Genomic DNA, 24,825 nt, shown 5'->3' on the forward strand with positions numbered 1-24,825 from the left:
GTATACCAGACTCTTTGGATTTTCCTAAGTGCACAATGTTCTTTTATTCCTGTCTGTTTTATAAATAAAATCTGGCACTATTCCTGAACATCCCTTCTCATGCTTCAGGAGCTGTGGCTTTCCCGAGACCAGGTTAATGCGAAGAAGCAGAGGCTATTCTAGTTTTCAGAATCTTAGGAAGCTTTACATCTAGGTGACAAAATCATCTTGGTAGTGTAACTTCACAAACCCAGCTCAAAAGAGTAAATTTAGTCTAGTTAACTATATGTTAAAACCTTATTCAAATTATACAATATTATCCTGGTTTAGTCCATAAACTCCCCAAGTCACCAAAGTCAGTAATAAACAGGGAGTGAACATACGAATGTAACTTTCATCCTCAATTTAGAGATCATATTCTTCAGTACAATTAGTATTTCTTACCTATAGCATCTCTCGGTTAGCACTGGAAACTTGCAGGTGGATCCAGTTCATTTCTGTATCAAAGCACCACTTAATCTCTACGAATATTTTTCAACTTTGGCTGCATGCTGAATCATCCAGGGAGTTTTAAAGAACCAGTTATGCTCGGGTCTTCCTCTCAGTATTCTCATTTCATTGATATGGGGGGTAGCTTGAGCATAAGGATTTTTTTAAATCCCTGGATTTTTAGATCAGTCTGGTATGTGGCCAAGATTGAGACTCATATGTATCCTTCTCAGCATCCAGTTTCAACAGATAAAAACACCAAAAATAAATAAAGTAAATATGTGTATGTGTATATATATACCTGTTGTTGACATTCAGTTATATTTTTAACTGTTAAGTTGCTGTGCTGGACTGTTTTTTTTTTTTTTCCAAAGCTTCACCCTCACAGAATGTCTAAAAAGCATCAATTGACAAAAATAAAGAAATTCAAAATTCCTTCTTAGCTCTATCATTCTGTGAATCTAAGAAGTGCTTATCTGTAGAGATATCTATGCTTACTAACAACTCCAAGCAAACTGTTAAACTGAAGAATTCAAGTGAGCCACCCTAAGTACCCGATTTGAGGGGAAGAAGTTTGAAATCAGAGATTATTTCAAATTCACCTTGGAATATTATTTTTCTTTTTTTGGTCTCCTACCAACTGCACTGTTGAGCTCTCTAACATGTCATGATATATTTATGTATAGACAGAGAATGGTGGAGAAGAGAACAGGCTTTAGAATTTAGGCCAAGTTTCAGATCCTGGATCCTGGTACAGCCGTGGCCATGTTTGCCTGAAATCTCAATTCCTATTTCCTGATCTAGCAAAAAGAAAAATGGTATTTATATCCTAAGGTTTTATTGAGAATTGAATGACATAAATTTGTAAGACATTTGGCACAGTGTCTGACACATAGTAAGAACCAAATAGATAATGTCTGTTTTCATTAATGTTGGCACAGCTGAAGAAGCTAGAGCTTCAGTTTTCTTTTTCAGTTATGTAGGGTATGTAAACATGTATACCTATTTATTTAGTTTCAATATATTGATAGTATGCATTCTAGAAATTAAATGATGAAGGAGCAATTTGCCTCTGTGGTCTTCCTCCTCTCAACCTATATCCCAAGTCTAATCATGAGAAAAACATCAGACAAACCCCAGCTGAGGGCATTCTATAAAATTCCTGACCAGTACTCCTCAAAACTGTCAAAGTCACCAAAAGCAACAAAAGTTCCTGAGAAACTAGTCTAAGGAGTCTAAGAATACATGATGACTAAACATAATATGATATCATGGAATGGAAAATAGACATTAAATAAAAACTAAGGAAATCTAAGTGTGGACTTTAGTTAATAATAATGTATCAATATTGATTCATTAGTTTTGGCAAATGACTAATCTAAGTGGGAAACCAGGTGTAGGGTTTATGGGATCTCCCTGTACTATCTCAGCAACTTTTCTGTAAATCTAAAACTATTCTAAAATAAAAAGTTTATTAATAAAAAACAAGAAAAATACATAATTGTAGATACCTTTATTTTTGACAGTTGCTCTATTTAATTTCGTGTTAGGCTTGACATTTTATATATTCGTTGTGCACCTTGAAAGCCCAGTCATCAAGTTTTAAAATACTGACATTATTACTGGTGATTGCTCCATTTACAATTAGCAAGTCTCCTTTGTTTTCCTTTTATTACTCATCATCATTGATGCATAGCTCCATCATGAGAATCAAACCATTCTGTGTTTAGAACTTTTCTTGAGCTACAGATCAGACTTTCTGGGATACCTTAGGCAAATGTAAGTCGATAACTCATCATAGGGAAGTTATTTTTCATATTTAGATTTAGAGTGTAGAAACTAGATCTATGAAAATCTGTGAAAAGTGTTAACTATAGTATTGATGGCATTATGTTAAATACTTTTTTGGGAATAGAATGCTTCCTTTTTTTCTTTAGAGGAAGAGACACTATAGATGTTTTCTTAAGAACTAAATCACTTTGGGGGCGCCTGGGTGGCTCAGTCGTTAAGCGTCTGCCTTCGGCTCAGGTCCTGATCCCAGGGTCCTGGGATCGAGCCCCATATCAGGCTCCTGGCTCAGCGGGGAGCCTGCTTCTCCCTCTCCCTCTATCTCGCCCCCTGCTCATGCTCTGTCTCTCTCTCTATCTCTGTGTCTCAAATGAATAAATAAAAGCTTAAAAAAAAAAAAAAACTAAATCACTTTTAGGGGGTCTGGGCTTACCTATGAAAATTCTTATTGATAATTAAGATCTTTGAGATTCATGTGGAGGATAAGGTCTTTGTGCTTTAGAATAATGCCACTCTTCTTTTCATAGTAATAGTTTGGATAAGAAAAGGAAAACATTGAACTTCTTAAACTGTGTCTCAAACCTCATCAGTACCACTTATTTTTTCCTTGAACTTGGTTTGGTTTTATGAATGCATTAATTTTAGATCTGGCCCTTGACAAAATTAATTCAACGATTTTTTTTTTTTTTTGAGAATACCCATGCCATCCTAGATCCTAAGTTGGCACTGAAAATATCAAGATGAAAAAGGCTTTCAAAGGCACACTTTGAACTTTAGTCCAAAGATAGTCATGTAAATAATTAATCATTATGCAATGTGTCAGTGCTATGAAACAGCTCTGTATAGTGTGCTATAGAAGCACAGAAGAGGGAACAATTAATTCTTAATGGGAGTCTCCCGAAAATCTTACAGAGAAGGTAAGGAATATAAAAGATAAGCCATCTTTTGGTGAAAAGATGTTGTTATTGATCATGACGATGATAGATGAAGATTCCAATTATCATTTAATAAGTGTTTACTTAGTGCCAGATGGCATGCTGTGTTTTATATACATTACTACATTTGTTTTTTACCACAACTCCATAGGTATTACTAATATCAGCTTCACAGATAAAGAAATTGAGGTTCAGAGAAGTTAATTAAATTTCCTAAGGTCATATAAATAATAGTAGTTCAAAGATTGAGTCCAGCTTAGTTGTGCTAGACACTAAGCCCCATTAATATGTGTTGGATACAATTTCCTTATATTGTTAAATAGAGGCAACTGCATTTTATGTAGAGGAAAAAGTGTGAATAAGTTGATGGAAGCCTTACAATGCATTTCCTCTTTGAATATCATCAAGTAGTTTGGTGCTGCCCAAGTATAGGGGAATGGTTGCAGGTAATAGAATATTTGTCTCAGAATTGCTTATACTAGGGGTTAGCAAACTTTTTCTGTAAAGGGCTAGATAGTAAATATGTTAGGTGTCGTAGGTCATAGAGTTTGCAACTACTGCACTGTCATTGTAGTGTAAAAGCAGTCATCAACTGTATGTCAATGAGTGATCATGACTGTGTGCTAAGAAAACTTTGTGGATATTCAAATTTGCGTTTCATATACTTTTTATGTCATAAAATATTACTTTTAATTTTCAGTCATTTAAAAATATAAAAACTGTAAAAACTATTCTTACTTAGCTCCACTGGTTGTACCTTAAGCTTAGTATGTCCAAAACTGAGCTCCAAATGCTCTCTTCATCCTCAAACCTATTCTTTCACAGTCTTTCGTATCTCAGTAAATTGCAGATCCATTGTTTGGGCCCCAAATATTAGAATTACCCTTGATTATTTCTTTATTTTTCTCTTCTGACAGCAGATTCTGCTGTACCTTCAAAATGTATCCAGAATCTGATCTCTTCTCCTACCTCCACTGCGCCCTTCATCCAAGTGTTCATTCTTCTTCTGGATTTTTGCAGTAGCCTCTGAATTGATTTCTGTCCACTTCTGCTCTCTTTCCCCTTCATGACCCCCCACCACCACCTTAATGACTTCTTTGTTATAGAAGAGAGCAGCGGAGATTTTTGAAACCAGATGATTTGAATTTTAGGATTGCAGTGTGATTTGGGGGAAGTCACTTTACTTCCCTGAATCTCAGTCTTACATTTAAAATGGGCATAATACTTGTTTCATGGAATTGTTATTAGTATTGAATGAGATAATGTTGTAAAGATCTTTCTGGTACTGCACCCAGCAGAGAATAGGTAATGGAACAAATAAATTGTGGTTCCTTTTTCTCTTTTCTACTCCAAACAGATGAGCTGCTTTTCATCTTTTCTGGTTATGGAAGCGCTTATGTCACCAGGGCGCATCTTATCGATGTACCTATTCATAAGTGACATTTGGCTAATAAATAAATCTAGCTTATGTTCCTGGTCCTTCCTTTTGCACTTTAAAAAAATTCCATTCATACCTTTCAGTTCATGTCTGCCTTTGTTGGCGTTAAGTGTATACAATTCTTACAGATTCATGCCTGATTAGTGAAAGGGACCAGAGTTTATACTTGAATAGTAAAACTTTAATCTATTTGTATTGTATTCTATTCAGTTTTAATACCCCTCCCATGCCTTCTATTAGGGTCGTATATTTAAGTTACCAAAGAAGGATTGAAAACAACCAACTTCAAAATTTTTATTCATAAAAGCTAATCTGTTATTGATTGTAGCACCATATTTAGCTGAGAACACTAAAGATGAGCTTGGCTTACCAAATTCAAGGTTACTTAAATTGTTAATTTTTCAACTCTAATATTTTGATCCTAGGTTGAAAAGAAGAATCATTTGAAGTATCCCCTTCTTACAGGAAAGAAAATATTTTTCTTGGAATTGTTCAGGCACTTTCTTATTAGACTTTCTCTAACTTAAGTTCCTTCATAGAAATCACTACATACTGAATATCCCTATATGGATGGTATTTCTTTACCAGGCCTATTTTAGTGCTTTAATACACCTCAATTGAAAGCTATTTACCCTTTGAGATAAACTCTCCAGTGACATTTTTCCCCTTTGAAATAATGGGAATTGGAAATCTATTCATGTTTCTCAGTATTAAAAGTATATTGTTTTATATTACTTGCTGGATTTAACTCAGTGTGCAGATAAAAAAACAAATGTTCTCTGCTGATTATCTCAAATCCAGGAAACCTAAGCTCTGGTTTTAAAAGCTAGCACTTGAGTTGAACAGTCAGGTCTTTTTACTTCTGTATCTGTTAAAACGGGGTTTTCCTCTGCAAAGTTCACAGTATATCTGAAGTAAGTCTTTAACTCAAGTTTGATGAGTAAATTCTTACTTCATAGACGCAGCCCAGTCCTACCTTCTACACTCTGGGATGAGGTAATCAGTCTTATGCAAATAACTTGACTTGCTTGAAGACTGAAGGTCTTCTGTTTTGTCCATAAATGTAGATGTAAGTGTCCCATGTGGGAGGTCTTATCTGTACTGAAGGAATTGTGTGTTAAGCAAAGCAAAAACATTTAAAGTACTGTATGTCATTGTAGTCTTCTTATTTTGGATAATGGATTATTGGTTCCATAAGCACACCACAAACAGTTTTAAAGAGGTTGAAATTTTTTCCTACATCATCTTGGGGAAGTGGTGAGTTTATTCTTCTTAAAAAATCTTTACTTTTACCTGAGAGTTAATCTCAATTCTTATGCTCGGTCTACACTGGAGTAAGACGTGGTTGGTTATAGGGTTTCAGTCTTAGAGGATTGAATTGCTCAAATTTACTGCAATGTATTTCTGATTTAATTTTGAAAATTTAGGCAGTTAAAACATTTTAGATATCAAAATTGATTTTTTTGTCTTATTATTCGCTGGTTTGCTGACTCAAAACTATGTCTTAAGCCATTTCTTGCCTGTATTTTTCCTGTGGGTTGTTTTATTGATATCCTAACATTCCACAGATGATGCAAATTTAATACTATTTGAAGCCTAGTTTTTTTTATTTTTTACCTCTTATTGTTTAGGAAGACAGCGCTGATGAGGGGCAATGTCTATATTTTATTCATATTACTTCTCACATACTTTAAGAGCATGTTTGTTTTTTTTTTAAAGATTTTTTTTTAAATTTATTTATTTGACAGGGAGAGAGACAACGAGAGAGGGAACACAAGCAGGGGGAGTGGGAGAGGGAAAAGCAGGCTTCCCGCCGAGCAGAGAGCCCGATGCGGGGCTCTGTCCCAGGACCCTGGGATCATGACCTGAGCCGAAGGCAGACATTTAACGACTGAGCCACCCAGGCGCCCCTAAGGGCATGTTTTGATGTTAAAACAAATTATATATATGAAATTTTATCCACATAGAAAAATCAGAAAGATGAAAATTTAAGACCTGCCTGAATATGAATGTTGCTTATTGTAATTGATTTACAAGTAAAGGAGAAGAAAGATACTTGCATAAAAAAATTAAATAATTACTAGGATGAAAAATTGACTAGTACTGTATTTACACATCCTATTTAAGATGCCATAGATTTCTGGTATAGTTTTGTATTTTGATAAAATCCATGTTGGGGCGCCTGGGTGGCTCAGTTGGTTAAGTGGCTGCCTTCGGCTCAGGTCGTGATTCCAGGGTGCTGGGATCGAGTCCTACATTGGGCTCCCTGCTCAGCGGGGAGCCTGCTTCTCCCTCTTCCTCTGCCTCCCTCTCCCCCTGCTTGTGCTTTCTCTCTGTGTCAAATAAATAAAAATTTTTTAAAAAATGAATGTTTATTCCACAATAATTTAGGACTGCATAATACTTTATCTTTCTCTTTTGTTTAATCTGTTGAAAGACATAAGTTATTTGACCTGTATAATTTCCCACAGTCTGAATTTTGTTGATTGTGTGCCCAGGAACAATTCAACATTTTCTTCTGTCTTTTGTTTTTCCCGAATACTGACAGCTAGATTCAGAGGTTTGACCAGACTCAGGTCTGATCGAAAACTATGGTTGTGCTCCTGTCACCAAGAGGCATATAATGTCTGGTTTTTACTCTTTTTTAATGTTATTAGTCATTGATGCTCAGTGCCTCTGGAGCTATTAATTCATTATGAAATGGTGATATTCTGATTTTTTCTTTTGGTTCCCATTTATTATCTGGAATGATTTTATAGAAGATCTCTCTTATATTCTTTGGGTACCAGTACAATTTATATAGGAAATGTAGGATGAATTGCATAGTTCTTTCCTTTTTCCCAGATTTCAAGATAATGAACTGGATTCCTGTCATCCTCAGAAGGTGACTAGTTTAGTGTAGTGTTGTTTTTTAAACATCATTGTGATCTCATGACCAGGGAGAGCAGACTCTCCACTGGGCTTGATCCCACCCTGAGATCATGACCTGAACTGAAATCAAGAGTCAGCGCTCAACCAACTGAGCCACCCAGGTGCCCCAACTTTCTGTTTCTTTTAAGATCTTTTGTTATGTTTATTTATGTTTGTTTTCTTATAGTTCAGTCTTCAGTACTGAAATTATTTTTGTTTTATTTCTAGTTCTGTCTTGGTTTCTGTTTCCTCATTTCTGAGTTTTTCTAATTCTGATTTATATTGCTCTTTCATGTATTATATAATTTTCTTATTATATCTCATGAGACATATAAATGTAATTTTTATTAGTAAAACATATAGCCCAAGGGATTATTTGACATACTTTAAACAAATAAGCAGCTGTAATTAATTTAGACATTGCTTTAAATCTTTAAATCAAGGCTTCGATACTGGGATCTGTGAGTGAACTTCAGAGTTGATAACATTATTCATTACATGTGAAGTAGAGTGTATATGTATGGGGATAGGGAAAGAACTGCTTGACTTTCTTTACACTTCCAGAGGGGAGTGTAAACTGTCCTCACAAAAATACGGGTAAGAACCTTTGATTTATATAGGAAAAAGTCCTCAAATATTTCAATGATTGAGATTATAAGAAATGAGAACAAATGCTAGATATTATAGTTTTTTAAAAAGATTTATTTATTTATTTTAGAGAGAAGGGGAGAGAGAGCATGTATGGGGTTGGAGGGGCAGAGGGAGAGGGAGAGAGAGAATCCAAGCAGACTCCCCGCTAAGCGCAGAACCCGATGCTGGGTTTGATCTCACAACCCTGCAACCCTGAGATCATGACCTGAGCTGAAATCAGGAGTTGGACACATAACTGACTGAGCCAAGTGCCCCTAGATATTGTAGTTTTAAGATGCAGATGGCACCGTAAAAGATACTACATCAATTCCATTATCTATTTGCTTATGCCCTTTCTACTTTTATATAGATGGAGGGAGCGAGGAACCACCGGATCGAAGACAGTCAAGTGTAGACTCTCGCCAAAGCCGCTCTGGGCAAGGTAAGCTTTCATTAAATTTATTATTAAATTGAAAAGATATCAGCTATTCCTTTCTAGTACTAACTCTGAGGTTTGGGGTTTTCTCTGGGTCTAGTTTAGATATTCTAGTTTCTCCTTTAGAGCTTTAAATGTTGTAATCTAAAAGTTCTATGATATCATTTATTCAAGATAAAATGAAAAATTTTCTCATGTCATTTTTTTAAATGGTAATACCTTAATAAGATTTTAAGTAATTTTGGAGCATTGTGATATATATCTGGATATCACTTTTGGAATATCACCTAAAGTAAATTTTTAACAGTAACATTTGTATTAGCACACTGGCTTTTAAAAATTTAATCAGTACAGTATTTGTTGCCTTATCTCTCTCAGAAGAAATGGTTTTTGTTTATAATTGCTATTTTAAATTAGGATCTTACGAATTATTTTCCTTTTCTGTTGAAAATTTATTATATGCTGTAGACTGGTTTTTTGAAGTGACAACTTCCAAACTAGGTAAAAAACATCCTGTATCAGTGAAATCTTCAGATAGGCCTTCCCTAATTAACTTATTTAAAATTGTATGACTAGTGCCTCCACATTCCTTTTTCTTCATAGTACTTATCACCTTTGTATTTATTTTCTCCAAAACTAGAATGAATGTTTCATGATTATAGAGATTTTTGTCTGTTCTGTTTATTGCTGTATTTCCAGTGTACCAGGCACATAGTAGTTACAAATAAATATTGCTGAATGAATGAAATGATCTCTAAGAGAATGGATTGAGAACCCAAATTGATGAATATATTACAAAATTTCAGGCAGTCATTTTGACTGATGTATGATTCTTAGAGAATGTTTACTTATAAATAAAAAAAAGCTTTGATTTACAAATGTATGGTGTTTTTTATCCTGTAAAAGCTCCTGGTTCGGGCGCCTGGGTGGCTCAGTTGGTTAAGCGACTGCCTTCGGCTCAGGTCATGATCCTGGAGTCCCAGGATCGAGTCCCGCATCGGGCTCCCTGCTCGGCAGGGAGTCTGCTTCTCCCTCTCCCACTCCCCCCTCTTGTGCTCTCTCTCTCTCTCACTCTCTCTCTCAAATAAAAAAAAAAAAAAAAAAAAAGCTCCTGGTTCGTTTATTCCATAATCCTATTACCTTTTTTCTCCAAGTTTGCTCTTCCCAAGTTTTAGAGTTGTACTGTTTTTATAAAATTATTTGTTGCAGATTAAAAAGAGGAATAATATATGCAGGTTGATTTGGAAATTTTAACTTATACTAGTAGTTACTCATTCTTAAATAATATGCATGGTATATCAGGAATTTGTCTAATTTTTCTTTTTTTCCCCTTAAACATATTTTTATATGAAAGAAGAACTTAAAATGAATTACAGTATATAAGTATATCAAATCAACACATTGTACACCTTAAACTTTCATAATGTCATATATGTCAATAATATCTCAATAAACCTTGGTGGGGGGGAGAAAGAAAATGAACACATGTATGAAAGACCCTAAAGATAAAATTAGTAGAAATTAATAGAAAAATTTATGCTAATTTTTATTAAATATAATAATATGTATTAAATGTCACAGATATAGATATGGGAGATTATTCATTTATCTTATGCCCCTTGGGCTGTGTCAGTTAAAATATTTTTCAAATCACTGAATGTAGCTGAGTTTTAATAACAAAAGCTGAGGGGCACCTGGGTGACTCAGTCAGTTAAGTGCCTGCCTTTGGCTCAGGTCATGATCCTGAGGTCCTGGGATTGAGCCCTGCATCGGCCTTCCTGCTCAGCTGGGAGCCTGATTCTCCCTTTCTCTCTGCCCCTCCCCGTTTGTGCTCACTCTCTCTCTCAAATAAATAAATAAAATCTTTAAGAAAACAACAAAAACAAAAGCTGAACCTAATAACAGCAAAATCAGTGATCTCCATGACTTTGAACACAACTACCTGTTCTCAATTAGAAATTACCAGGAATTGCATCATCATCAGAGTTAACTAATAGTTAAAGCGTGTTTCTTACCTTCTCTGAGATTTTGTTTGTAGTATCTCTTTATTCAGAAGACAGAAATAAAAATTACAAAGCCATCTATAATGAGCTGAATGAGCATCAGTATTATCAGGAGTAAAGAGATGGGATAAACATGCACTTCTACTTTTGCTCCTTGCCGAAACCTGCTAAACAGTCAGTAAAGGGGGATTGGAGAAAAGCCAACATCAACACAATTTTAGAAACTGGAGAGTATATGAATAATTAAAAACTGAACCCTAAGCTTAGTAGCAGAGAAAATCAAGAAAACAACCTCCAGAAGCTTCAAAAAACTCAAGAATGGTGGCATGTAGACATGGAGATGAAAGGAAGATTAGCTGAAAGTCAGTTGAAGAAGCATTTGATTCCTGAGACCTCTTCCTCAAAATTAGCTAACCAGTCAGCTGGGCAAGTGCCCAACTCCCCACTCTTACCCTTGGCAAAACCCAGAAATTTTTTCTTTGTAATAAAATAGAGATTCTAGACTGGGAGACACCTACCAGGCATAGTTCAGGGCAGTCCTATACTGAAAATAGGACAGTTGGACTCCAGTTGTCTTTATCCTGTTGGCACTAGGATACTGGCAGGTAGGCTTTCATATTTCAGGCAGGAGGTTGGCATAGTCTTTTCTGAAGAATCTGACTAAAAAGAAAGACACAAAATGTAGCCATCAGAGATTCCTTAAAAAAACAGCCCAGCTAGATCGCTCTATGTATCAAAGCTCTCAATCAGCCTTTTAGTCCTCTTCTCTTAAATATTAGCAACTAACCAAGGGTTACTTTAGATATTTGAGGAAACCCTCTAATGTATGAAAGATAAAGATTAAAATAAGTAGAATAAAGCAACTTGGAGAGAACTTGGAGAAATTTTGCAGAGAAAAATAATAGAACCATTATTAACATCCTTTGGGAAATAAAAGAAACTAATACAGTCTTTTAAGACATGTAAGTTTTTGGTTTGGGGCTTTTTTTTTTTTTTTGCCTGCCTTGTACCCTTTCTTAGGAATTTTTAGGATATGATGCATCAAAATGAGAAAGTCACACAAATAAAAGGAAGAAATGGGTTACAGGAAATAGGAAGTTCAACAAAGGAGAAAGGTAAAGAAATCTTTAAGATGACAATGAGAAGACAGGGAGAGAGGAAAACCAAACAAGACTGGAGTAGGTTAGAAGCCTCCAGAAGAGTTGTCTCACGAAAATGAGATTGGTAGAAACCTGATGCATTTAATTATCTTCAGAAAAATTTTAAACAACTGGCAAAAGGTTTAGGGTTGAATTGGTGATAAATACATAAAATAATAAGTAAAAAAAAAAAAAGTCCTAAATTCAAGGGAAAACAAATAATGTGTAGGAAAGGAGATATTCTTCAGAATAAGTCCTCAGTCCTTGGGGCAGGGTTTGGGGTAACTGATGTCTATGCCTGTCTTATCACTTTACTCCAGTGTGGTACCAATATTTCCATTATTTGATTTGGACCATTATGGTTGGGAAGCAGTACTCTGAAGCCCGGTGAGCAAATCTGGTGTATGTGGCTTCTTTTTGTACAGTTGATAGGTTTGATTTGCTAAAATAATTTTTATTATTTTTGCATCTATGTTCAAGTGGGATATTGACCTTTAGTTTTCTTGCCTTACAATGTCTTTGTCTGATTCTGGTACCGGAGTAATGCTGGCTTCCTAGAAAAAGTTGAAAGTTGAGAAGTATTTCCTCTACTTCAATTTTCCTAGAATGTTTTGTGTAGAACTAGTATTATTTCATCCTTAAATGTTTGATAGAATTTCTCAGAGGAGCCATCTGGGCCTGGAATCTTCTTTATGAGAAAGTTTTAAGATACAAATTAAATTTCTTGAATAAAATATGACTATTTGAATTATCTTTTCTTGAGTAACCTTTTAAAATCTGTAGATCTTCAGTGATGTCACCTCTTTCATTCCTGATGTTGGTAATTTGGGTATTCTTTCTCTTTGAACTGATCATTCTGGGAAGAAATATATCAATTTTATTGATCTCAAAGGATCAGTTTCAGTTTTCATTTATTTTCTCTGCTGCTTTCCTGTTCTACATTTCAATGATTTCTGCTTTACTCTTTATTATTTCCTTTCTTCTTTCTGCTTTGGGTTTAATTTCTTTTTCCTCTTCTAGTTTCTTATGGTAGAAGCTAAGGTCATTGATTGGAACTTTCTTTTCTGTATAGGAATTTTAGTGCTATAAAATTTCCCTCAATGTACTGCTTTAGCTGCATTTCACAGAATTTGATGAGTATGATTTCATTTAGTTCGAAATACTGTCTGATTTCCCTTGTGATTTCTTCTTTAACCCATGTGTTATTTAGAAGTGTGTTGGTATAGTTTCCAAATATTTGCAAATTTTCCATGTATCTTATATTGATTTCTAATTTAATTTCGTTGTTGTCAAAGAACACTTTCTTTGAGTTGAATCACTTTTTATTGAAACTTGTTTTGTGCTCCAGGAAATGATCTATCTTATGTTCAGTATGCACTTAAAAAGAATGTGTATTTTGCTCTTTTTGGGTGGAGAAGGTTCCATAAATATCAGTCTGGTCAAGTTGATTGATAGTGTTGTTCGGGTCTTCTCTACCTTTGATGATTTTCTGTCTGCTCATCCTTTCAGGTACTAGGAGAGGAATATTGAAAGCTCAAGTTATAAGTATGGATTTATCTATTTCTCTTTTCAATTATATCATACTCCTTATACTTCTGTTCTTCTGGTCAAAAGGATTCCCCCCCCCCCCCCCTCACATCCTTCATTCATTCTGCCTAACCAGGTAGAGAAGCCTTGTTTCGCATCTTTCTTTTCATCCCTGCTCTGCTGTTCCAGGATTTGGGTTTCCTTTGAGATCAGGCTGGGAGTTTGGGGACATAAAAAACAGTAGGAAATGCGCCACTGAGTTCGTTGTCCTACAGATTGGTTGTCCTTCAAATTTTGCTTTCCTTCCACAGTTTGCCTGCTACCATTTATTTTTCAGTCTTCAGACTGCTGTTCTACTTTCCAGGGTTTTCATTTACATTCAGTGGTTTTAGTTACATTCAGTTAAGGTGGATTGTACTTATTCCATCTTAACCCAGAACTAGAGTGCTTCCATTTTATTGTATTTTGTGTTTGCCTGTCTGGAGGGGTGATATTCAAATTATTAAACAGTTAATATGCCATGAACATCAACTTACCAGAACAGATGGCAGTCTGTTCAGAACAAACACTAACTTTAAACAATTGATAGGCCTCTGTAGGTGCATAATGCCTGATAACCTGCCCTGCCTGCTTGTGGATTCGGTTTCTATTTAGTATCTCTTCTCCAATGATACTAGCAGACAGTAAGGTAAGGGGTCTGGTGAGATGTCTTATCTGTTTGGGCATGATAGCTCTCTCCTGTGTGTTAACTAGCTAGCTTGACCTCTGATCTGTCTCTCAGGTACGGTGGATTCTGACTCAAACATAACCATACTCCCTGCTCTGGCTTGGGGCAGAGACCTATGATGTCTTCTGCTTATAAAATGTAGGAGACGGGAGATGCCTGACTCCTTGCAGTGAGTCCAGTCCTACTCCTCTCATTCAGATTGCTGCCCCTGGGCACTTCCTGCTCCTTGCATCTGTTGCTTCTGTGCTTGAAACAGACCTGGAAACACTCATCTTTCACAGTTATCCTCCTACACATGCTCTGGGCTCTAATTTCCTCACTCCAATTGCATCTAGTTGCTGTCATCCATGGATTTTTTAACATTTATCCTCTATTACTGGCTTTTTGTTTTATTTTATAATGCTTTAAGAATTTTTCTTTTTAAAATACTTTTTGTCATTCCGCACTACCTCTGTTGTTGCCGTTTTAGTCTGAACTACCCTCATTTCTTTCCTTTACTACCATAATAGTGTCTTAACATTCTTGCCAACTTACAGTCTGTTGTCCATATGATAGCTAGAGTGCTCTTTATTAATACAGTGCTCTATTAATACAGATCAAATCATGTATTTCCCCAGACTTGAAATAAAACTCCTCAGTAGCCTCCTATCACATTCAGAATAAACTCCAGCCTTTATTACTCCCTATAGGACCCTCCCTGAATTGCCCTTTTCCTAGTACTCCAACTCTGTGCCCTCCTACTCCCTCCATTTTCTACTTTGTGTCCTCTCTGCTGGCCTTTTTGTTTAAACATGTTAAGAGTGTTTTCTTTTGAAGGCCTGTATACTTGCTCTTTCTTGAATAAAGTACTGTAGATTTCTGCTTAAGTCAAAGAGGCCTTCTGTGACCATTCTACCAAATACCCAACCCTAACCTTCATAGTATTTATCACTACCTGAAAATAATTATTTATCCATTTACTTGTTTTTTTTTTGTTTTCTCAATTACTAGAAAATAGGTTTAATTTGAGCAGAGACTGTCTTGTTCACCACTCTTCCCCTAGAACACTTGCATATATGAATTTGTCAGTATTTGTTGAATGAAAGAATGAGCAAGTAGCACTTAGGGTGCTTGGGAAGGTATATGGATGTGCCCAGGATACATAATTGATCCAATATTCACTTCTCTTACTTAACATAAAAAGTAAGGCAGTGTAAGAAATTTTGTTGAGGGGCGCCTGGGTGCCTCAGTCAGGTAAGTGTCTGCCTTCAGCTCAGGTCAGTCCTGGGATTGAGCCCCGAGTCGGGCTCCCTGCTCAGCCCGGGAGTGTGCTTCTGCCCCTGCGCCTGCTCCTGTGCTCTCTCGCTCACTCTCTCTCTCTCTCAAATAAATAAAAAAATAAATCTTAAAAAAAATTTTTTTTTGTTGAATGTAGGTAGTTTATCAGACTATTCATTTGTGAAATGAGGCTCTTGGAATAGGATTGTAAAACTGATTGTGCCAGTTAAACTTCTGAGGTTGGTTGGTTATTTTCTGCTTTCCAGTCTAGCATATTGTATATAATTGGGATATATTATTTATTGCATTTAGTCTTGTCTGTTGAATCTCTATTTTTCCTGGTAATTTAGGAGTTCATTAACAGTAGGATCTTTGCATCTAGCACAGTGGTGTCTTGCAGTTAGGCCATCAAATTGACCGAGGAAGCTCATCAATTCTAGGAATTCTAGTTGTGTATTTCATTTACTTTATCAGAATTGGTTTTGGTGTACTAGCTCCATTTTCTGAAGCAAATGATTTTTCATTAGAGGTCACCCATATATCAACAGAACTTACTTGGTTCTAGATATTAAATAAATGCATGAACCAATGTGATATGATTGAAACCCAATTTTTATTTACTTTTGCAAGGATAGCATTATGCAGGTATTAGGCTCTGATATACAAAATGTGTATTGGTGTAGTAATGCTCATGATCAGCTCATGCTGGAAGACTGGGAAACTGTACAGTGTTTGACTTTGCATGATTCCCATTATCTCTAGCCAGTTTTATTTGATTAGCACATGCTGGTACATTTAGAGTAATAATACACTAAATTGTCAAATATGACGTGTTCTGATTATTTTTCTTTCCTTGCTAATATGTAAAATATTTAGTAGAAATGCGATGTTCATGCTCTTAAAACATACACAAATTATTTTTCAGTCTGGTAAGTTACAAAAATTTCTTTATTAAACCAACTATTTTATTATATAAAATGATAAGGAAAATTATTTCAGTATTTAGTGTTTCATTTTTATATCATTTGTAAGAGTATATCTGGTATAGTGGATCACTAATGAACAAAATCTTTTATTGTTTTAGTAGTTTATCATTGTGATAAAAAAAATCACTTAGTTTTCAACATAGGTTGCTTTGGAAAAAAAAATTAATTATACATATGTGCTAGGTTCTGGGCGAGGTGCTTTTACATAATCCTCATTTAATTCTCAGAATAATGCTGTGAAGTAGGTATTATTTTCAGTAGGAAAATATTTCAGGCTTTATATTAATCTACACCAAAAGTTTCAAATCAGCTTTTTTGGTAGCATGTACTTAGAATCTTTCTGTTCTGATATTTAAAATTCAAATTTGTTGGTGGTTGGATAAGACCTGGAAGAAAGGATCTGAACTTAAGTGATAAATCCCTCTGAAGTGCCTTTATTTCTAGTCCTGTAATTCTGAAATTTAACTTCATGTTGATCATTCTTTGTATAACACTCATTTTTCATAGAATTAAACTTGAAATTGGCCTTTTAGCCAACAATTTATTATCTTGGGCTTCTAGGGATGTGTCAGAATGTGTTTACATATTTTAGTCATGCTTTTTTTAAATGTGAGTTATAATAATTTTACTAATTAAAAGATTACTTTTTACCAACAATGTAGATATTTAAAAATAACATGTTAAGGCTTCTTTCCCTTCCACTACCCTAAAGTAACCAATATTAACTACATTCAGTCTGTATCCTTTCATGTTTTTTCCCTGAGCTCATATTGGCAAATGTAGGGGTGTGTGTGAGTGTGTGTATTAGTTTGAAGATTTTAAAAAATAAAATGCAATTTTAATTCATTATCCCGCAGTTAACAATATAGCATGAACATCCCTCAGGAGCATACTTAAGTTCTAATTGTAAAAAATCTGTATAATGGTTCACAGCATAAGCAACCCATAATTTATTTCACCATTTCCTCATATATGATTCAGATTTTCAAAGCGATTCATAATCATTTATCTAGTAACTTCTTAAACTCTTGGAATTTGCAACCCCAAGCACATTTTGTGTCAGAACATACTAAGTATCCTACTTACATTATAATAATTGGCCTAGTTAACACTAGAAACATTGTAGAAACCTCTCCTTGCTTACCCATATTTATGAAAGAAAAGGAATAAAAGCATGACAACTAAAAAGGTTGGAAAAGGTATCTTTCCAAACATCTTTTTTGGCAAGAGATAAAAATCATAAAACCTCTGAAAAACTCATAATCTTTAATTAAAGGCCATACAAAGTTGAATAACAAAGGGTGAAGAAGAGACCTGTTAGTAAAGGCTGGGATAAAGTTATTACTGAATAAATACATTTTTTGTTTTGTTTTGTTTGAGGTACAGGTTGGATTTATTAGTCTTATTCCTAGTGAGAGATTAAAGAGCTGGTTCCCACAAGGGGGCAGACTAAGACTACCTGAAAACCTTCATACTATAAAGACTATTTATTTTAAATTCATAGTTGATTTGTTAAGAAGAAAGAGGAAATTATCTGGGGCTAGAAATGAGTAGAGAGATAACTGGCTGATCATCCCGTGAATGATACCATATTGGGGGCATCCACCAACCTCGTCCCCAGTGCAAGCATGGACTATTGGCATGTTGGACACTCAGCTCTGGCTATGGTCAGATTGGCCTTGGTGAGTGGAAGTCCATATCTCTGAGCCCATGTATGAATTCCATCCCTGCTACCATGGCCACTTTGTTAATGGACCCTTTGGGCAAGGTTAGAGTGGCTGGGTAGAAAGACTGTGTCCCCCAAATAGGTCATCTAATCTGTTGTGTTGTTAAGCAACTTCTCTGCAGTTTGCTCTTTGGTAAGTATTCACATGGGACATAAATTGCTCCATATTCTGTGCCCTTTCAAAGGGTCTATTCATATACCTCATCCCCAGATTTCCTTGTCACTAGTTTTCTTATTATTCCTTTCAAATCTCTGAATATCCATTAAATACTCTCCAGGAGTCAGTTCTTCTGTTATCTCTTTTCCTAGGCAAAGCAAACAACTAGGTACCCTGTTCAAATTTCTGCCACTGGAAACTAATGTCCTTCAAGACTACCACAAAGTGGGACTGTAGTGTTGTCATCTGCAGTGTGCTGTTATCTTGCAGAATTATCAATTAACAGGCCTGATTTTTTTTTTTTTCCCCAGTGAGATGGTCATAGAGAATTTACCAAGATTAAGTGAAAAGAAGCCATAGCAAGAGTAGGAACCTTGGGCATCTGGGCCACTTGCTCATGCAAATTACTTGTGCCTCCAGGACCTGCTCAAGCCTAATCTCATGTACACTTCTTCCTTTTGCTGATGAAGTGCTGCAGTACACACCCAAGCATATTGATTTGTTGTTTCAACAATACTTAGTTCATGATGGGCTGCCAGGGTCACATGCATTAATTCTAAGGTCCTATGGTAAGCCAAAAGCTGATTTTCAAGAAGGGATAGTAGTTGGTTACATAGGATGGCATAGGTTTTTTGTTTGTTTTTTCTTTTACAAAGTACTAGAGGTCTTCCCTGAGATTGATCTAAAGTTCTGCAATAACAATGCAAAAGCCCTGTCTACCACAGAAGCTTCAGGCAACATTGGATCTGGCGGGTTATATAACCCAGGGGACAAAGTAGCCCATATTTATTGCAAAGCTTCACTTGTTCTGGTCTTCTCTCACATCCAGCAGTATCAGTAAATGGTTCACAGCAGCATAACCAAATGAGGTACGGGTTGCTTAAAAAAAATCAAGGAGGCCTACCAGGCATTGTACCTCTTTCTCAGTAGTAAGAGAGAGTAGATGCAGCAACTTCCTCACCTTCCTTGGAAGGGATATTTTGAATTGCCCAAGATGATATTTCACAGTGTGGAAGATCTCTGACTTTTTGTGGGATTTATTTCCCACTCTCTGGCATGCATGTTTTACTACAGTATCTAGATAGTTGCTGCTTCCTGTTCACCAAGTTTAATCATCATGAAATTATCAGTATAGTAGAACAGCGGTGTCCTATGAAATCGAGGGACAGTTAAGATTATTACCTAGAGCAGGAGAATTAATAGGAGGTAGGCCAGTGAAAATATATAGCTGACCCTGACAGCTGAATGCATACTGCATATGATTATCTCATTCTCAGGTCAATAACTGCAAACCACATGTCAGGGATATGCTGATTTGCTTTAGCAAGAAAACCACATCCAAAATAGTAGCAGTAGTGGAATAAGTTACAAAAATACACTTATTCTCCAAGATTTGTCTATCTTCTGCACTGGCCATATAGATGAGTTGAATGAGGATGTGGTAAGAATCATCACCCTTGGATCTTTCCAATGTTTAGTGATTGGATCCATTTTTACCTTACACTTTAGAGACCAACTGAACTCAGTTCTGGATATAGGTCTAGAACTTCACTGTGCAGTACAGTAGTCATTGGCCACATGTGGCTGTTGAACACTTGAAATGTGGCTGGTCTGAAGGGAGATGTGTTGTATATGTAGAATACACACCGGATTTGAGACTTCTTTCTGTTCATTTCAAGAATGTTTGCCTTTACTTAATGAAGCATTGTTGTGATAGTTGCTTTAAGGTCTTTGATTTTAATTCTAACCTCTGTGTAATCTCAGGAATGCTGTTTATGGACTTTTTTTTTTCTCATGTTGAGATTTCCCTGTTTCTTCATATGCCATATAATTTTGGATTGTATTCCGAACATTTTAAATACTATATATGAGACTGTGGGTTTTATTTAAATCCTAAGGAGAATGTTGATTTTTTGTGTGTGGTCAGTGGCCAGTCGAGCAGAATTTGTTCGGGACACAGGTTCCTACCTGTCCTCTGAGGGCTGTGGTTCCAATGTCAGCTCTGTTTTCTAACCATTTGCAGTACTATTGAGATGGGTCTCATGTATGTGACCCAGTGTCCATTCTGGGATCAAAGTAGTGGTCCATCTTGTTGCTCTGTTCTCAAAGCCTGTGGTATGCTGTTTAGGGTCAGATCCATGCACACAGAATTCTGAGATGAACCCAGAAGTTCATATACAACTTGATAGGATTGTTTTCTTGATAGCCCTTCTGACCCCAGTCTTGTAAACAATTTCCATCTCCCTCCTTTTCCAGCACTCTTGCTAAAAAACAGACTCTAGTTTTCCCATTCTGCCGTTCAATGACTGTAATGGTTTGTATCTAGATCAAGAGATAAAAGGACATAGAGAGGGAAGAAAGCAGTGAGGATTTACCACAAACTAGTGGGATCACAATTCTTGGAGTCAGAGAAAAGGGTTCCTTCTCTCAGAGTGTTAGGTGCCTGCCCAGTCACCTGTACATCTCTGTGTTGCTGTTGACATAGAATTGCCTGGACACTGGTATAGAAGATAAGGGGGGAAAGATTTCCCTTGTCTCTCAGACCAGTAAGGGCCCCCTTTCCTCCTCCTTACCAACAAGGGAGAGATTTTATTGGAGCTTTCTCTTGCCTGGTATATACTTCTGAGTTTTAAGTGTCTAGGTCAGGCAGTATCTGAGGAAAAAACATGGTAAACTCATCACCACTTCAGTGGAAATGCTTACTCTGTGCTCCTTTCCCAGTCCTCCTCCTACTGTTTATTTTCAGTCCTCAGATAGCTACTCTATGCATTCTTTTTGTTAATTTGTTTTGTTTGTGCACTTAAAATTTCTAAAAATAGATTGTATATTTTAGAGTAGTTTTAGGTTTATAGCAAAACTGAGTGGAAAGTACAAAGAGTTCCCAGATGACTCTTGGACTCACATGTGTGTAGCCTCTCCTATTATCAGCATCCCTCACCAGACTGGTACATTTGTTTGTAATAGATGACCCTACCTTAACATATCATGTCGCCCAAAGTCCATAGTTTACTGTAGGGCTCACTCTTGATGTTGTACATTTTATGGGTTTTGACAGATACATACTGACATGTGTCTACCATTATAATATCATAGTTTCACTGCCCTAAAAATCCTCTATGCTCTGCCTATTCATCCCCCCCCCCAATATCCCTGGAAACCACTAATCTTTTTACTGTTCCATAGTTTTGTTTTTTCCAGAATGTCATACTATTGGAATTATATAGTATGTCCCATTTTCCAGTTAGCTTCTTTCACTTAGTAGTGTGCATGTAGGGTTCCCCAGTGTCTTCTCATGGCTTGATAGCTCTTTTCTTTTTAGTGCTGAATAATATTCTGTTGCCTGGATCTGCCACAGTTTATTTACCATCATCTACTGAAGGACATCTTGGTTGTTTCCAAGTTTTGACAATTATGGATAAAGCTGCTATAAACATCCATGTGCAGGTTTTTGTGTGAATATATTTTCAACTCATTTGGGTATATACCAAGGAGCACAATTGCTGAATTGTAAGATAAGAGTATGTTTAGTTTTGTAAGAAACTGCCACACTGTCTTTCAAAGTGGCTATACAATTTTGCATTCCCACCAGCAATGAATGAAAGTTCCTATTGCTCTATATCCGTGTCAGTATTTGTTGTTGTCAGTGTTTGGGATTTCGACTATTTTAGTAGGTATGTAGTGGCATCTTATTGTTGTTTTAATTTGTAATTCTCTGGTAACATATAATATTGAACATCTTTTCATGTGCTTATTTGCCATCTAGATATCTTCTTTAGTGAGTTGTCTGTTCAGATCTTTTATCCTTGTTTTACCTGTGTTTTTCATCTTCTTGTTGTTGAGTTTGTGTATTTTGGATAATGGCCCTTTATTGCATGTGCCTTTTGCAGAGCTGAAGTTTTAAATTTTTATTTTTATTTTTTTAATTAAATTTTTAAAAAAGATTTTATTTATTTATTAGAGAGAGAGACACAGCGAGAGAAGGAACACAAGCAGGGGCAGTGGGAGAGGGAGAAGCAGGCTTCCCATGGAGCAGGGAACCCGATGCGGGGCTCGATCCCAGGACCCTGGGATCATGACCTGAGCCGAAGGCAGACGCTTAACTACTGAGCCATGCAGGCGCCCCTGAAGTTTTAAATTTTAATGAAGTCTAGCTTCTTATGTCTTTCATGGATCATGCTTTTTGGGTTGTATATAAAAAGTCACTGCCATTCCCAAGGTCATCTAGTTTTTCTCCTATGTTATCCTCTAGGAGTTTACTACATTTAGGTATACAATCCATTTTGAGTTAATTTTTTGTGAAGGGTATAAGGTCTGTGTCTAGATTCATTTTTTTGAATGTGGATGTCTAGTTCTCCCAGCACCATTTGTTGAAAAGACTGTCTTTTCTCCAGTGTATTGCGCTCCTTTGTCAAAGATCAGTTGACATAGTTTTGTGGGTCTAATTCTGGGCTCTCCATTTTCTTGTATTGATCTATTTGTTCTTTCACTACTGTGACACTGCCTTGATTACTGTGGCTTTGTAGTAAGTTTTGAAGTTCAGTAATGTCTATACCCTGGCTTTATTCTTCTTTTTCAAATATTGAGTTGAATTTTTGGATCTTTTGCCTCTGCATATAAACTTTAGCATCAGTTTGTCAAACTCAACAAAATAACCTCCTGGGATTTGATAGGGGTTGCTTTGAATCTGTCAGATCAATTTGGGAAAAACTGACATTTTGACAACATTAATTCTTTTATCCATGAACATGGAATATCTTTCCATCTATTTAGATCTTTTTGAATTCGTTTCATCAGAGTTTTGTAGCTTTCCTCATATAGTTCTTGTACATATTTTGTTAGAATTATATCTAAGTATTTCATTTTTTTAAATTCATAGATTGATAATTCCAACATCTCTGCCATATCTGGGTCTGATTTGATGCGTGTTCTGTCTCTTCAAATTGTATTTTTTGCCTTTTAGTTGGCTTGTAAGTTTCTGCTGAAAGGTAGACATGGTGTTCTTGGTAAAATGAGCTGCTGTAAGTAGTAATGTAATGGTAAGGTATGGGGCAGCGAAGTGCTCTGTAGTCCTATAAGGAAGCTGGAAGTGAGCTCTCTGCATTCTTTCAAGGGTTTTAAGGTGCATTCAGTGGGAGGGTAAAAGTGGAATATGCTTATTCCATCTTTCCTGGAACGGGAACCTAATCGTGTTTTTCAAATATATAGCCTTACTGATACTTATAAAACACCCATACGATTTGTTTCTTTGTATTAATTCTCTTATGTAGAACAAAGGAAAATTTGAAGGCTTTCCCACATTCATAGATTTCTCTCCAGTGTGAATTCTCATGTCTGTAAAGGCAAGAGGGATCATTGAAGCCTTTCCCGCATTCATTACATATATAAGGCTTCTCTTCAATGTGTGTGCTCACATTTTTCCCATGGGATGAGTGTCTTCTAAAAACTTCTTCACAGTCATTGCATTCATAGACTTTCTTCCCAGGATGTACTTATATGTGTTTGGTAAGTGTGTTTCTATAGAAGACTTTTCTGAATTCATCACAGTCATGGTGTTTCTCCTCTGTGTGTATTCACATAGGCCTTGTGAGCTTACTGTTCCTACTGAAGACTTTTTCTCAGTCATTTGTATTTGTAGAGTTTCTCCCCAGTGTGGATGCTCTGGTAAGAAGTAAAGCGAGTGATCCTGCTGAAGGCTTTCTCGTAGTTTTTGTGTTTTTCCGCCCAATATGTATTCTCTTGTGCACCACAAGACTAGAGATGTTTCTGAAGAATTTTCCACACTGTTTACATTAATAAAGTTTGTCTCCAATGTGAAATCTCCTGTGTATTTTGGGGATGACTGTAGACCAACCAGATGCTTTTCTGCTCTGATATTATTTGAAGAATACTTCATTTTAATTCTCCCATGTCTCTGAAGAAAATAATGGTTACTGAAGGCTTTCTTAGAATTCTTACATTTGTGATTTGTTTCTCCTTCATGATTTCTCCTGCAAAATAAGATTAGTGCTCCTTCTGAAGGCTTTTCCACATAGATTACATTCATAGAGTCTATCTCATTAAGATTCCCTTCTATTTGCATCTCATTTATGCAGACTACTGTAGTGAAAAGCTGAAAGCATCCCTCTCTGATATCTGCTATCACTCCTTTTCTTCATCTGTGTCTGGAGATCCTACCCAGTGCAGTAAAGCCTCTGTATGGAGAGATGTTCTTGCTGTACTAAGATCAGGATGGTAAGAAGAAAATACTTACAAGAGACCTTAGGGCAGAGTATCCAGGCAGATGGAAGGGCCAGAGCTGGGCCCCCACAGAAGACTGGGAGCCTGAGTCAGCTATGCCACCCCTATCCACCCAAGGGCGACCCCAGTACCCAGGTCTCAATCAGGCCAAGGGACAGGAGCAATAAATAAGCCAAAGAACATTTCTACTGTTATGATGCTTTCATTCTAGAGGAGTGAGACAAATAAAAGAACCAGGTAATTTCAGGTCATGATAAGTGCTATCAAGAAAATAAAATAGGATTGTGTGATAAAGAATGAGACATGAGGAAACGAGTAAATGGTAACTCTAGGTTAGTCCTGGTAGGCCTTTCTGAGGAGGGAACATTTGAGCCAGGACGTTTTCAGATGAAGGAAAGCCAGCTTTGTAGAGGTACTGGGAGTGAGCATTTTAGGCAGAAAAAAACAGGCAAAGGCCTGAA

The 24,825-nt window shown here is 36.3% G+C and overlaps 1 protein-coding gene across 10 annotated transcripts in view; it reads left to right on the forward strand.

Moving 5' to 3' along the window:
* Positions 1 to 24,825, forward strand: part of TANC2 (tetratricopeptide repeat, ankyrin repeat and coiled-coil containing 2) — a 361,287-nt gene that overhangs the window by 96,644 nt on the left and 239,818 nt on the right. For all 10 annotated transcript variants that reach the window (XM_032429357.1, XM_032429360.1, XM_032429362.1 and 7 more), the window contains one exon: positions 8,540 to 8,611. In XM_032429357.1, coding sequence (XP_032285248.1) covers positions 8,540 to 8,611 — 72 coding nt within the window. The remainder of the gene's footprint in view (positions 1 to 8,539; positions 8,612 to 24,825) is intronic.

Source organism: Phoca vitulina, unplaced genomic scaffold (assembly GCF_004348235.1).
Source record: "Phoca vitulina isolate PV1807 unplaced genomic scaffold, GSC_HSeal_1.0 scaffold41, whole genome shotgun sequence".
Classification (NCBI taxonomy): domain Eukaryota; kingdom Metazoa; phylum Chordata; class Mammalia; order Carnivora; family Phocidae; genus Phoca; species Phoca vitulina.